Source organism: Grampus griseus (genome assembly GCF_964374135.1).
Source record: "Grampus griseus genome assembly, chromosome: 16".
Lineage (NCBI taxonomy): Eukaryota > Metazoa > Chordata > Mammalia > Artiodactyla > Delphinidae > Grampus > Grampus griseus.
The window spans coordinates 62,786,834-62,802,447 of NC_139010.1; the positions used below are offsets into that span (position 1 = coordinate 62,786,834).

The window sequence follows — 15,614 nt, forward strand, 5'->3', positions numbered from 1 at the left end:
CCTTGGACTTGAGAGTCCATGGCATGTTTGAGAAGCTAAAGAAGGCTAGTGTGGCTGCAACTTGGAAAATAAGGCGGATGGAGAGAATCCTGGAGGAAAAGGCAGGTGGGGAATGAGCACGGTGTCCCCCCTTTGACAGAGTGTAGACACTAACATCCTTATGAGCCAGTTTCTGTGTGCCCGATTGGAAGAAAGCATCTTTACTGTGGGGTGGGCACTGGGGCATCTGGGCGCAAGCATCGTCTATGCTTTGTGTGCTCAGATGGGCCTTTAGAGTCACCAGCACCTCTAGCAAGGAGTAGAACACTGACTTGGGAAACAAAAGGTTTTGCTTATTCAGATGTACATATGACCTCTGAATTGGAGGTCCAGTCGGGTGGATAAGCCTGAGGAGTCCTACAAAAGCCATGACAAAAATAAGGCTTGCTATGTTAGCAAACAGGGTCTAATGGAATTGCTTTCTGGCAAGTATGGTATCACCAGAACTACATGTTTTCCTCTCCCTTGGTCATAAAATTAAATGAAAACCCTGCCCAAGGGTGTCTCCTCATATCAAGTCCAGGATTCCAGTTGTCGTAGGCACCAAGAAATGATCACAAACCCCGCTTGTAGTCACCCTACACAGTTGAGACAGTGAAATGAGTTACCCCATCAGTAGCATCTGGTCCCTAACTATGCATCAGCCATTTTTGGTGTCAATCCCCCCTCTTCAAATTGGGACTAAAAATGCACCTCTCGGGGACAGTGGTGTAAAGAGAGTGTGATAGATATAGAGTGTCTTTCTGGAGGGTCCATTTCATTTGAAGATTTGTGAAGAAATTTATTTTTTTATTCTAAGCACAGATATAGAGTAGACTATAAAACATCCATGGAATTTTCTGGTGAAAATTAGAGACTTGAAAATGTTTGCCCTTATGTCAGACTGCTTAAGGTCAAACCTCCAGATTCCTGGTGGGATGCTTTATTCCCTTTGGCTGTTAGAGATGTTTTGATGAAAAACTTTGAGAAGCATTGAGTCTTAAACTGTTATAGGATATCCTGTGCTTTTCTCACCGACTTCTTAGAGTAATGAATTTTATGAACTTGCTTTTAAAAGTAGTCATTCATTTTTGCTGTTGTAATCTTGCCTCTTCTAGGTTTCAAGGGAGGATGTTTTGAAACTTGATAAACAAGTGTGTATCTGCTTACCCCTCTCTACTTTCATAGCCTTCACTCTCTCGGCGCATCTTTTTTTTTTTTTTGCGGTACGCGGGCCTCTCACTGTTGTGGCCTCTCCCGTTGCGGAGCACAGGCTCTGGATGCACAGGCTCAGCAGCCATGGCTCACGGGCATGTGGGATCTTCCCGGACCGGGGCACGAACCCGTGTCCCCTGCATCGGCAGGCGGACCCTCAACCACTGCGCCACCAGGGAAGCACATCACGGTGCATCTTTAAGTCTTCATTTTATCCTCACACCTAGGCTCTTGCAGAGCTGTTTTCCCCTGTTCCTCTTGAATCCTTTACATGCCCTTATTCAGACCCCTTTCCATCTCTGCTCTTCCTCCTTTGAGATGTTAGACCAGTGTACACTGATCCATGGCCAGATGAGTTGTACTTTTGTAGGAGGATGAGATAATGTTTGTTTCTCCAACATCTTTTCTAATGTCTAGAAATCTTCGCCTTTGTTAGCTGCAGTGTTTTGGGGGGAACTTACCCTTCAGGCCAGCTCCTCTTCATCCATTCTGACTCAGTCCCTGGCCTAGTGCCAAGCCCAGCAGACCTGACCACTCCTTCCTTTGAATCCTCCTAGCCCTCCTCTGCCTCTGTTGACAGGGGCTTCCTTGTGTCATGTTGCACTTACCTGTTGACACATCCGTCTTCTCATCTAGAGATCAGGGAACCTTGTGTTCTTCACCTTTGTATCATCATACCTGGTAGTAAGCTTAGCACAGGCTAGTGCTCAATTGACATTAAATAGATTGAGTGAAATGGTTTGACTGAATTGATTACAGGAAGTATTTACAGTAATTTGGAGATTCTTTTATTCACTTGGTGGCATCCAATGTCAAAGAGTCAAGAAGCCCAATATAAGGGGCTGCATCTTATAATTCAGACTTTTAGAGATGGAATGGGAGGGACTTCAAGGTAAGGCTGCCAGACAAAATATAGGGCATGTAATTAAATCTGAATTTCAGGTAAATAACAACGTTTTAAAAATATAGGCATATCGGGCTTCCCTGGTGGCGCGGTAGTTGGGAGTCCGCCTGCCGATGGAGGGGACACGGGTTCGTGCCCCGGTGTGGGAGGATCCCACATGCCGCGGAGCGGCTGGGCCCGTGAGCCATGGCCGCTGAGGCTGCGCATCCGGAGCCTGTGCTCCGCAATGGGAGAGGCCACAACAGTGAGAGGCCCGTGTACTGCAAAAAAAAAAAAAATATATATATATATATATACGTATATATATATATAGGCATATCCCTGCTGTTACACAGGATGCACTTACACAAAAAAAATGGTTTATTTTTTATCTGAAAATACAAATTCCCGTTCTGTATTTTTATTTGCTAAATCTGGCAGTCTTACTTCAAGGTCAAATAGTCCCACTGTCTCCTGCAGGCAGTTGTAGGTGTATGCTAGGATTCAGATCGCCAATTGGTGGTCCTCAGGCAGCACTTGGCCATCTGGATTAAGACACATCTTATTTGCCCTGCAGTATGTTTTGAATTTTTCAAGTTTTGCCAAAATTGAAAAAGATGGAGATTTCCCATAAAAAATCCGAATTTTCAGGTTCTCTTCAGGGTTCTAAAGCCTGACCACACTGGCTCAGCACTCCTGTCCAGCTAGGGAACAGCTAAGCCCATTTTTTGATGGAGCGTGAGCTCTCTGGACTCCCTGCTTCTCCCCAGCATTGTGGGGAAATTTCATCTGCCAAACATTATCAGGCTTGTATGGTGTTTTTCTTAGAGTTAAGAGGAAAGTGAAACATTTTTTGAACTCAGGTCTCTATTAAAAGCAGGAAAATAAAAGGTAGCCTTTTATCAAGTGTTTCAAGAAAAATGGGAAAAATCCTCTTGGATAAGCAAAGAAATTTCCTTAGTGCATTACGTGCCAGCAAAATGAGCCTGTCTAAAGAATACAAGTAGTGGTACTGCTTTCCTTATCCCTCCCTCACTTATTCACACAGTGAACTGTAGGGCATTTGAGTTCTCGATCTCCGCTAGAATGTACAGTCCCTGACAGCAGAGACTTTTTGTCTTTTTGGTTTACTGATGTATCCTAAACCCACAGAACAGTGCTCGGTTCTTAATAGACATTTGATCAATATTTGTTAAATGAAGGAATGGATGTAAACCATCTGAGAGAGAGAAAATCTTCGTGGCTAGAAATCTTCAAGAAGGGAAGAAAAATGTTGCCATCTCCAATAGGATGGCATAACTAGGTGACTGTCTATGTCTTTTTATAAATATCTTTATGGTGTAGGTGCCTTATAACTCCTAAGGGCAAAGGAAAATGGTTACTGAGGACAGAAGTTCTTGTCTACATCTCCAGAGCTTAGAGGGACCTTGGATGCAATTGTTTCCCCTTGTTATCAAGAAAGGAGTTCTTCGGAGAACATCTGAGGAAGCAACCAGAGGCACAGGTTAGAAAGGACTCTTTGTTGCCATGTGACCTGGTTTCTCTTCTGCCTACCACTAATATTGCCACAACACAGGGGATTCTTCCTGCAACCTTGCAGAAGCCAGCCAAGCCCTCCCACTTGCTCTGTGGCTACCAAGGAAAAAGGTGCAGAGACCTTATTTTGAGCAGAAACCAGTCTCATTTTTTTTTGAAGACCAAGATCATCATGGCCATAGTTCAGTGGAATGCTACCTAAACTCCATGGGTTTTGAGCAAAAAATCAGGACAGTTACACACTAAGTTTGAATTTGCCTACAGGGGAGAGCTTTTATATAAATGTATTCCAAACCGTCCTTCCCTCTACATGGGAGATCTGCTGGCTCTAGGGAATCTGGCTGGAATACCAAAAGCTGCTATAAAATGTATAGTTTGTTGCCCCTTCTGATTATGTCTGGTTACTGCCATATGGTCTTTATGAATTCACAGTTATTCTTAGAAAATATCCTTAGGGGTGTGGTAAAAAGGCACAGGACAGAGAAATATAGGCAAGTGAGAGTTTGGTTTTCAACCACAGATTCAACAGTCTGGCCCTAAATAATACTTCTGGCCTTACAACTAAATGCCTAGGAGTGGAGACAAGAAAACAACAGAAAAATGTAGCCAGATCTGTCACTATTACTCCTGGTAGCAAGAGTAAGATGCCTGTATTAGTTTCCTAGGGCTGCTATAACGAAGTGTCACAAACTGGATGACTTGGAACAAGAGAATTCCATTGTCCCGCCATTCTGGAGGCTAGAAGTCTATAATGAAGGTGTTAGCGGGACCATGCTCCCTCTAAAACCTATAGGGGCGGCTTCGATTCTTCTTAGCTTTTGGTGATTTGCCAGAAGTCTTTGGCATCCCTTGGCTTGTAGATACATCACTAAAATTCTTTGTCTTCACATGGCCTTCTCTCTGGGTGTCTTCTCATTGTCTCCCCTCTGTGTCTGTCTATGTGTCCAAATTTCTCCTTATGACAATATCAGTCATATTGGATTAAGGCCCATCCTGACCTTATTTTAACTTGATCATCTTCAAAGACCTTATTTCCAAATAAGGTCACATTCTGAGATACTGGGGGTTAGGACTTAGCCAGATCTTTTTTTGGGGGGTGGGGCATAATTCAACCCATAACCTCCTAATGCAGTCGTATTATTCTTTGAACTTAAGCTTTCCAGATACAACTTGTTGTTCTTCCTGTGGAATATTACATTGATTAAATTGCCTCTTTAGTTTTTCAGCTATCAGATGCTTTTCCCTGGCAGGCTGATATAATTAAGGAACGAATAACTGAATCAATAAGGAAAAGAACGTGCTCTTTCATATTTTCCAGCTGTTCCGATGATTCATTTAGGGCGCTGCGTGTGCATGTCACTGCTGAGTGCGTGCTTGTTAAGAGAGATGAGACCATGACATATAGTGGAAGAAGGGAGAGAAGGGGGTCTGGATTGTTCTTTGGTAAAAGTCCAAGAATGACATCCTTGAAGGGAGGGGACATCGTAAGGCAGTATATGGAGGAGAACACCGTCTCATGTGTAACTTTGTGTAAACAAGAAACGTTTTAAACATGTTTATTGTTTGGAAAATACATTTTATTTTAATGTTGCATGAAACACTTTGGGTTGAAGCCATGCAGGACTATATAAACACTGCGTGAGCTAATACATTTTCTGTCCAAGGAAGGATTCATTCACCGCTATCCATGATAATAACCTCTGTGAAATACCATTTTATGGAAAGTCCCATGTTGCTTTGTATAATTCCAGTTCCCCAGTGGAAAAATTGCAAGTTTAATTCTTGGTCTTTTAAAGGATAGATAAATATAACATGTACATTATAAAAAGAAAATTATTGTTACATAAATTTAAATAGAATAAACCATAGGCTACTATTACTATTGAAGTATAATATATATCTATTGTAAAGAAATCTAAAAATAATGGGAAGCTTTAAAAAGTATATAAATTACCCATCATTCCACAATTCAGAGATAACCACTACTAATGTTTTGACATATTCTCTTCTAATATATTTCAAGTTATGCAATACTTTAAATAAAATTAGCATCGATATGTGCATGGTTTGTAACATATTTTTAAATAAATAATATATAATGAACATTTTCATACCATTAAACAATCTTCTAGCACTTTCTGTTGAGTGATTTCCTATGTGCTTTGTTTCTATTTCAGTGTCAGAGCTTTCATTTTTTAAATTACTAAAGTAATACATGTTCACAATAATTTTTTAAAAATCCCAAAAACTGAAAGAAGAAAATATCCATTGCCCACAATCTTACCATTGCAGAGATAAACAGTATTAATATTATGACATATAATACATGGCAGTGTAATTGTCTGGATTTCTATCTTTTACTATCCACGGTATTTTTAACCTTTGTAATCCGGGCACTTAGTTCAGTGCTTAAAGCATAGTAGTTGTTTGATGTACTTTTAGTGAATGAATGAATGGATGGATGGATAGATGGAGAGGCTGGAAAGATTCAGCTTGTGGGAGAATACAATTCATTTCAGACTCAGCAACTTACTGTAGATTGAGAGACAAGATAGCTAACCCAAGGCCCTTAATGAATAGGAGCCTACTCTTTCTGTTCATCTGAACCAGCCTCCAGGCAGAGAATTCAATTTGATTTTTCTCTCATCAGTCAAACTGAAAAGCTGAAAAAGCAAAACCAGAGACAGGGAGGCAGGAAGTGGAACAGGCTTGGATGCATAGATCGGCACTGAGCTCTAGTTGTTTCTGTTGGGAAGAGCATGGGATGAGAGGAGCCGTGCTTCTCCCAGCAGTGCGCCCGAGCAGGAGCTGTGGTGGGTGGCGTTCTGCCACGACAAGCAGCCTCCATGATGGAGGGTCTGATGATTTCCCTGGCGGATTCAGGGGTCGGTGTGACCCTCAAGGTTTTTGCCTGACCTGTTGCTAGAGTTTGCAGCAGAGGAAGACACAGTCTTCCTCTCCTGGTTTTATTTGAAGGAATTTGGGGTTCTGTTTGCTCAGATTGGAAGCAGGGCCGACAGAGAGTCTGATTGATATCTCTGGGTTATAGAAGGCACCAACCAAAGTCTCTCCTATATTTAATTGAGAAACATCTGTCTTAAGTCTCAGCATATGCCATGGGAAAGAAAGTGATCTATTTCTTAAAACCCTGCATGGAATACTCAGTTCTTGCAATAAATTATGTGGATAAATTCTTCCCATATGGGATGGTCTGGTCCTCACAAACCCTCTCCTTCCTCCCAAGCCCCTCTCCAATATAAATGTACATACAGAGAGATATAAAAACATCTGCAAATAGATAGATGGATGGATGAATAGGGAGACAGACAGACAGACAGCCTCCAACTGCTTTTGGCCAGCAACTGTTATCACATCCCTCCTTTCTCTTAGAAGCGCCCCCAGAGCCAAGCTCAAGACCTTAGCCATATTAACACCTTTCTCCACATTGTCTCTTCCACACAGGAAAATCTCAATCCACCTTCTCTCTGGTCCACACCACCTATTTCCAAAGGCCTAGCTCAAAATATATTTCTTCAGGAAGCCTCATTGTTCCATTTTTACCCCAGTTTATCTTTCCCATCTCTCACCTCCTGGAGCCTTAGCCTTTGCCCCATTTTCCCGTTTGACGTGGTGGACCTGTATGTATATTTGAGGGTCAGAGTAGTTTTGCCTGTTTTTCCCATGTGCAGAGTTGGACACACATAGTAGTTGGTACTTACTCATGGAGTAAGAGCCTGGTCTGAATAAATACTGTGAGAGTTGGTGGAGTTGATGTGTTGTAGTATAAGCCTGGCATCTGCTAAATCAGCATAGACATCCTGGTTTTCCATACGGCTGCTATAGTCACTTTGTAGAACTGAGCATTGATGTCTTCATCTATAAAGTCGAAATGCTAATATATCTCTTTAACTGCCTTTTAGATTATTTTGAGTTATATGTATGTGTGTGTGTGTGTATGTGTGTGTGTGTATATATATATATATATATATATATATATATATATACACATGACCGCACACAAACATATCTGTTATTTACTGGACAAAAAAGAGACTTTAAAAAACGTAGTTCACTCATGGTGCCAATGTTCAGTAATATTTCCTGAATGAAACTGATGTATTGGATGTATATTGAATTAGAAGACCCCACGATAAGCATAGCACAGTCATATTCATGTATTTGGATAGAATGGATGCCTACTTGAGTGCATTAGGCGCTCTGATGGATTGGAATGTTCATCTCCAGAAGGGTGACACGTGTATTTCGGTTAAACAGTGTCCCTTGATACTTATGCTCTCCTCACTTCCTTGTTTTGCAGCTCTACAGCTCCATGGACTTCGGGAGACGGTGGCAACTCATGCATGAACGCATCACACCCAACAGGTTTTACTGGTAAGCCCCGTCCTCAGTCTCACCACCCTCTTGGATAAGGAATTATCAGGCAACATAGCACTCGGGACAATTCCTGGACACCTTCAGCACTTGAGGTCATGTGTGTCCTAGCCCTTTGCTACTCAGAGTTTGGTTCACAGACCAGCAGCATCCGCATCACCTGGGAACTTGTTAGAAGCGCACAATCTCAGGCCCCACTAAGACTTCCTGAGAAAGACTCTGCTTGTAGCATAATCCCTGGTGATTTATGGGCTGGAGAGCTCCATGAGGAGGTCATGATGGGGTGCTCTTAGCTGTGTACTAGTCTCCCTTCTTTTTGGAAAGTAGTAGATATTTCATGAACCTATTCTAAAAGCAGTATTCCGAAAACATAGTCTGAAGAACATTAGTTCCACACAGTGGTTCTCCTTCCAAAGGCATTTCTGTGGTCACATAATTTTAGGTAACGGTTATCTAACTCTGCCCTCCTGGAGACTCAGGATTCACGTTAGGATATTGAAGACTCTGGAGAAGCCCAGAGGGAGGGAAGCTGCCAAACACAAAGTTACTGATTCCCAAACTCATTTCACTCCAGAATCCCTTTCTCACGTCACACCTGAATCCTTCAGAGCCACTTCTGTGGAGCACATTTTGAAAAACTTCTTTAAGAGTGAATATGTGTTTAAGATGAAGAATTAGCCCTTCCTCCGATCAGAAAATGTCATTCTTTTTTAATTGAAAAATACTTCATTAACTATATATTATGTTGTAAATTTTCGTTGGTATTATCAGGGAGAACAGATTTACTCTTGTACAAGGGGCAAGTGTTGTTATTAATTGGTATTTTTTAAATACATGCGTACTGTTGTTACCTCGGTTGTAGCAAAGTAAACTTGGTTTGATATAATTTTACCTTTTACTCTTCCTTGCTCCATGAAATGCTTCTTAGTTGTACCTCGCTTTCATTGCGGCAGAAGTGATGGCCAAATATATGTAGGGAGCATACACCAGAGTGTATAATATGCTTAAGTATGTGCTTAATTAAAAGCAGAAAAAAATTAACAGTATTTGAAAGTAGTACCTCTTCCATGTCTCATTTTAAATACCTTAGTCAGTCCCTTAAGAAGTCACAAGATGGCCATTTATGCCTTCCACAAGGCGGGGGTGGTGTGTGGGTGGGTGGTGGTCATGTAGGTATATGTATCCCTGTATGTCTATACAACCATACCAACATCTTTGGAAGCAGCGTTTTCACCCAGTCCCCTCTGCACCTATAGAACTTGGTCCAGAATTAAAATGATGATTGCTGAAGCACACTGTGAAAATCAGCCGTGTCGTATTATACACAAAGTACTGGGAGAACAAAGGGAATTGGGATCACTGCTTTTGACTCAATACCTTGGCTATGCCCAGTTATTTTTCCCTTTTCAGACCAACTATTATTTGGTCTGTAACTAGTATTACAATGATTATTTGGTCGTATTTAGAATTGTATTAAGATTTTTTTTCAATAGACTAAGGCGGAAAAAGGAAGTATTTGTTTTTCTGATGTTCTAGCTATATAACTACTGCCTGTTTGCTTTTTGCCAGTTTCTCAGTGCGCCAACACTCAGAAGTCCCTCAAAAAGAAAAAAGTAGCCCTCTGCTATTTCTGGAACAAACTCTTGAGATGCTAAGGCAGTTAGCCGACTACGAAATCACGTTGACGGAGAAGGAAAGTACAGTAGACTGGATAAGACTTGTCATTGTTTCTGAAGGAAACTAAGTTAAGTGGATGAAGGGCAGCATTTTCCTTTGTTTTGCAAAGAGCAAGAAGAGAATGTTCCAGTTGCGGTCTGCCTTCCCCCTTCCTTTGTATAGCAGAAAGAATAAATCCCCAGGTCCTGGCAATTGCATTTCACCTCTTCTCCACTCTGTGCTTCTTTCGTATATGCCCCCATGGGGAAATATAAAAGTTAGTGCCTGTGCTGGCTAGCCAAGTGGTAGCTGAAAATTCCATTTTTGTGTTATCACTTCTCCGTTTCTGATGTATAATTGCTGTGATCATTCTTTTAGGTGCCGTAGGAGTTGCAGAGGAAGAGCTCCTTTTACACAGACCTTTTTTTAATTTTCCCCAATGACAGAATTCATGGCTGTTGAAAGCGCTTATGTTGGAGAGACATGGCTTGTATGGGTTAGGAGTGGAAATATCGACAGGGCACCTCCTTGAGGAAAGACAGAGTGTGCATTTCTCAGGGTGTAGGGCACAGCTTTGGTTGAGAGAGCGCCTCTCCAAGCTCTGGTTTCCGCATCTGTGCAATGGGAACAATATTCTTCTTGTCAGTTTCATGTGCTTCTTGAAAGGACCAGATATAATCCTTTCGGAACTGGACTCTCGGCAATTTCGTTTCACCATTTCAGATTTTTAATTTGTAAGTTATGTGTTAAATACTATGTTTACCAGTAGTTCTGAAGACTGTGACACATAAGTGATTTGTCATTTTTCTGGAATGCAAATTTGAATCCCATTCCCAGTGAGACTGTTTACCTGTGGACATCTGATAACAATCGAATGGGTCTAATTTACTGCCAAGAATCCACATCTCAACCTAACTTTATTGTCCTCACTCTTTCTGGAGTCATAATTCTTCTGACATGGTAAAAACAAAACAGATCAACAACCCAAAGCCCTACAGCTGCTTCTTTGGGAGGGTTGCTGCAGGGTGAAGTGGTATTCGGGACGGTGGGGACGCACTGGGGACAGGGCAGTCATGCCAAAAACAAGACATTGAAATAAAAGACTCTTATCTTGCGATATGTAGACAAATAGAGTGAACATGCTAACCAGACAAAATATTGTCCAAATATTGTTATCTATAATTTGGAGATTTTCAAATGTCTAGGGATAGAGCCTTCACGAATGCTAGGTTTCTTCTCCCCTGTCGCCCTCAGTTGACGGAAAGTAGCAACCTAGAAGGGACTTGGGGGGAAGAACACTGTGATTCAGAAAAGATTTCTGCCAAGTGTGCTGGAGAAGAATCGACCATCTCCAGTGATGATCAATGTGTAATGGCTGTGAAAATGCATTGGGAATCATAAGGGGCTATCATGATCCATTTCCTCCTTAGTGCCCCACAGTGCCTGTGGGTTAGACAGGGCATGGGGCATAATATTCATTAGCATCAATCTTGAAAGCTTCATCTAGAGATACAATTTTCTTTATGAATTCCAGATGTTCTAATGCCATCAAGAGAGGTCACCTAGGAATCTTACACCATGGAGTGACTGGGCCATCAAACTCATGCCCTGAGAATCAGACTGACGTGAACACTCGTTTATATGCAACCTTTTCACTCATTTGATACCTGGTTAACAGGCAGATTACGCTCGCATTCATCACCCCAACTGTTTTAGCAATTTTAGTTTGCACGGAGAGTACAGGAGTGGCTAAGTAGCCTAACGTAATCTTTCTCTAGTCTCTCCTTGGGCAGAGCTATTGTAGGGAAAAAGTGGGGATTTTTGTTTTTGGTTTTTGTTTTAATATCCTACTGAGCTACAAATGAATAGTATTTCCACCCTTCCATTGGAAGATACTTAACAGGCAGGCCCATTCTGCTGTGGGAAGATTGTTTCCGCTGCACATCCAATATGAACACTTGTGACGGTTCACAGCTTTGCCTCTGCAGCCCCTCACCCTCTGGAGGTGTTCACCCTCTTCTGGCCTCTTTTTCATTGAGGGAACGGGCATCCTAGGCCTTGCTGAGTTCTCTGTGTAACTGGACTGGCCTCTAAGTGCCTCTGATCCCTGATCATTTGGTCGTACCTTATCTTGAAGGAGAGATAGAATGTGTCCTATGTCTCTTCCTTACTAACTTCCCCTTAATTGTTCTCTCTCCTGAAAGATCAGGGTCCATTTCTTCTTCCTTGCTGTCACTGCAGGAGAGTGTTCTGGTAAAGTAATACACACTAAGGTGCCAGGAACTTAAACTCTTACCTCTTTTCTGGAGTATTTGGGTTGCAGAATAGACTGGTTTTTAGATTTTAAAAACCTTATAGGAATCAACAGATGTAGAACAAGTTGTAGATTAGCCCACTTTAAGGGGCTCATGGAGAGAGTCCCTTGTGGACAGCTCTTCTGAGCTGTTGTGATGCCTGGCTGCAGGCTGGAGTGGCTGGTGTGTAGGGACAGTCGGGATGGGCTCTATTGTCCTTTGATTAAGGTCGGCTTACTCACTGTAGATTTCTAGCGATGGTTCTGCCAGCAGCTTCTTTTCTCTTCTTTTAGAAAGGTCATGAGGGAGGGTAGGGAGAATGGAAAAGCAAAACGTGTCCTCCCTGGTGTGTATAGATAGGAGATCCTAGGAAAATATCTTTTAAAGGAGAAAGGAAGGATATGGACTAAAAAACCCTTTCATTGCAATATTTCCTTTCCAATCTTCCATCGTTCTTGTTTTTCCCAGTCTCTTTCTGTGTGCCTGTGCTCTTTAATGTGTAGCCTAAACATATTGCCTGTGAATTTGTATAATCTCCCTTCTCCCCTCTTAATATGCTGTTGTAACAATTTTTATGTTATTATAAAATCTTTATAGCCATCATTTTAATTGTCTATGCAACTCTTCGTTATGTAAAGATACATACTGTATTACTCTATTTTTATTGGACATTGGAAATGTTCATAGTTTTCACTATCATAAATAACAGTTTGGTTAATATTTTATGTATATTTCCTTAATATCTAGGATTGTTTTCTCGGACCAGTGTCCTGGGTAGCCCAAATAAAAATTTATGTTTTCCCCAGTCTCAACAGAGTGTCATGTGCAAGTGGTATGACCCAAATTCAACACTGAAAGCATTTTAGAGCAATGTAGGTTTTTACTAAACATTTTCTTGAAGAGGGTTGCAAAGAAGCATTATATCACACACCACACAGTGAGTCTTTCTAAAACTATCCTTTGCCCATATCTGTCTCTCCAAGATCTTGATCGTCATGGTAGTTACCTTGTCAACTTTTCCTTCTCTTTCCATGGGTTCTAAAACTATTCTCAGTCACAGAGATTTATTGTCCACAGAACATCCCCTTCCAGAGCACCCCTCTATCCACACACACCTTCCTCCCCAAGTATCGTAAGCTTTTCTTATATAGAATGACCTACCCTCTCTCCTCTACCTCACCATCTATCACTCTCGCCCTACCCCCCAGGAAATCAATCTTTGTTTGCTGTATATCCCTTAGAACATGTAGGAGGGGAAATTGGTGATTGTTAGTGTTTAATAACTTTGTTCTAATTACCACTGAAAGGAGAATAATAACCTCAGAATATGTTCATTTGAGTATCTTTGACACCTGTCATTAAAGATATCAATTTTGTGCTATTGTATATTCACACCTGTGCAAGTATGAGTATTTATGCTAATACTTACTTCATTCTTGTGGCAGGCAGCTTCCGAAATGGCCCCCAATGACCTCTGTCTTCTGGAGACCATGCCATTGTATAGTCCCCTCCCTTTGAGTTTGGGCTGCATTTAGCGACTAGCTTCTAGTGACTTGAATGTGGCACAGGTGATAAGATGTCACTTCGGAGATTTGGCTATCAAGGGACAATGGTTTTTGTCTTAGGTGCATTCTTGTAATTGCTTTGTGAGCTGCCCAATGGAGAGGCCCGTGTGACAAGAAACTGAGGGAGGTTAGAGTCAGTAGTCAGTGGGGAACTAAGGGCCTCAGGCCAACAGCTTGGTTCCAATGAGGAACAACTGAATCCTGCCAACAATCATGTGAGTGAGCTTAGAGGCAGGTCCTTCTCTAGTCAAGCCTTCAGGTGAGTCTGCAGCCCTGGCCAGCACATCTATTGAAGGCTTGTGAGAGACCCTGAGACACAGGCACCCAGTTGAGTCATGCCCAGATTCCTGACACATAGGAACAGTGAGATGATAAATATTTGCTGTTTTTAGCTGCTAAGTTTTTTAGTGAGGTTTTCTGAACTTGTTTCATTCTATTCTATTCTGTTTTACATTTTGATGGGCAGGATTTTGCTTTGTGAGAATAATGTTTATTGCCTGTGTGTGTGTGTGTGTGTGTGTGTGTGCGCGCGCGTGTGCGTGCACATGAGCCAAGTGTGCACATTCCTGTTCAGAGAAGTGCTCATTTCCCTTACAAAAATCCCAAATATCTGAGTCCTAGACTTACCCAGCTCAGCCTAGTAGCAGCTGTGAGGGTGGACCAATAGGGCAGAGAAGCAGGAAGTGAAAATGGGGCATGATTACCTTGAGATAATGTGGCTGGGTGAACCCTCTTACACCTTCACTTCAGTTTAAACTCTGTAGATCTCACCTGTTCTGGAATGGGTTCTGTTTTGCTTCAAGGATGGGCTCCTAAACTGTGGTTCCAGAAGAACTACATGGCGCGCCACCCTTTGGCTATTAATACATTATCCGTGACAGAGACAGAGTTAAGGAACAGGCAGAGTGATTTGAGATTGCTTCCTGGAAAGTCAAGGTCTTTTCAAACAAAGTTAACATTATTGGGTGAATTTTTGAAGCTGCATCTGCGATTTTGCAAACACAGTCACTTGCAATCTCAAATAATGGGATTTAGGCATCGACCTCGTGGAAGGAATCAGGTTTAGAGGCCCTTTGCGAACCAGGGTATGCCACAAATAATATTTGATTCAACTTTCCCTTACATTTTTTAAATGGTGTAGCAATTTAAAAATACATTCAAAATAATACATGCAGGGTCAGGAGGGGAGATGTGAAAGCTCAGCTTGCAAGCGGAAATCAGTTCTCCTTTGCTGAGGGGGCCACCCATATGCTGCATGTCTGGTTGCATATCATGGCCTTGGAAGAGCTGCCTTAATGTCGAAAGCAAATGCAGTGTTCGAAAGCTACACGTGGTCGTCAATCCAGTGCGCTGAGGAAAACAGAACACTCACCTCTTTGGTTGAAGTCAAGACCTGTTGGACTCACGTGGTGATCATGCTTAGCATAGATGAGTTCTACAAAGGAGGGGACATAAGGGGACATAAGTAGCTGTAGACTTAAGTGAATTCTTTACTGTGAAGGGAAGGCATCATATTTGACCCTGCCTTGGGAAATCTGAAAAGATTTCTGTGTGTCAAAAAGAATTCAGAGATAGCCACATCCACTCACCTAATTCAGTGTAAGAAAAATTCCAAGATACAAATGGAAACACCATTTCTTCTTTCCCCAGCTTTTTGGCTGGTTTCTCTGGAGTTAGAGACACATGGCTTCCAAATGCTTATTCCACTCTGATGATTCTGTGAAGGACATGAGAAGTAGTCCTTCAGCTCAGAGACAGACAAATCTCACTAATAAACTTCCAGAGGGGAGCAAATTTGATTGTTCTCAGTGGGTGAGATTTCAGAGGTTATTGTCCTTTGAGGAGGGGTCAGGAGAGGCCCACGTGGAGTAAAGCACTTTGACTGCTCTAGTCTTCCTGAAACTCAGATTGCCTAAATGGCAATGGCTTGTTCCCTACATAAAGAAGTGGGGACATTGAATACATTGATAGTAGTGAGCTGGGCTTAGTAGCCTTGACTAGGGAATCTGAGAATTGGAGGGTCAGGGAGAGGCCTAGAGAGAGAAGAAAGAGAAG

The 15,614-nt window shown here is 41.9% G+C and overlaps 1 protein-coding gene across 1 annotated transcript in view; it reads left to right on the forward strand.

Annotated features, from left to right (window-relative positions):
* Positions 1-15,614, forward strand: part of SORCS3 (sortilin related VPS10 domain containing receptor 3) — a gene marked incomplete at both ends in the record, with an annotated part of 579,237 nt that overhangs the window by 358,088 nt on the left and 205,535 nt on the right. The window contains one exon of the mRNA XM_082673649.1: positions 7,971-8,044. Coding sequence (XP_082529775.1) covers positions 7,971-8,044 — 74 coding nt within the window. The remainder of the gene's footprint in view (positions 1-7,970; positions 8,045-15,614) is intronic.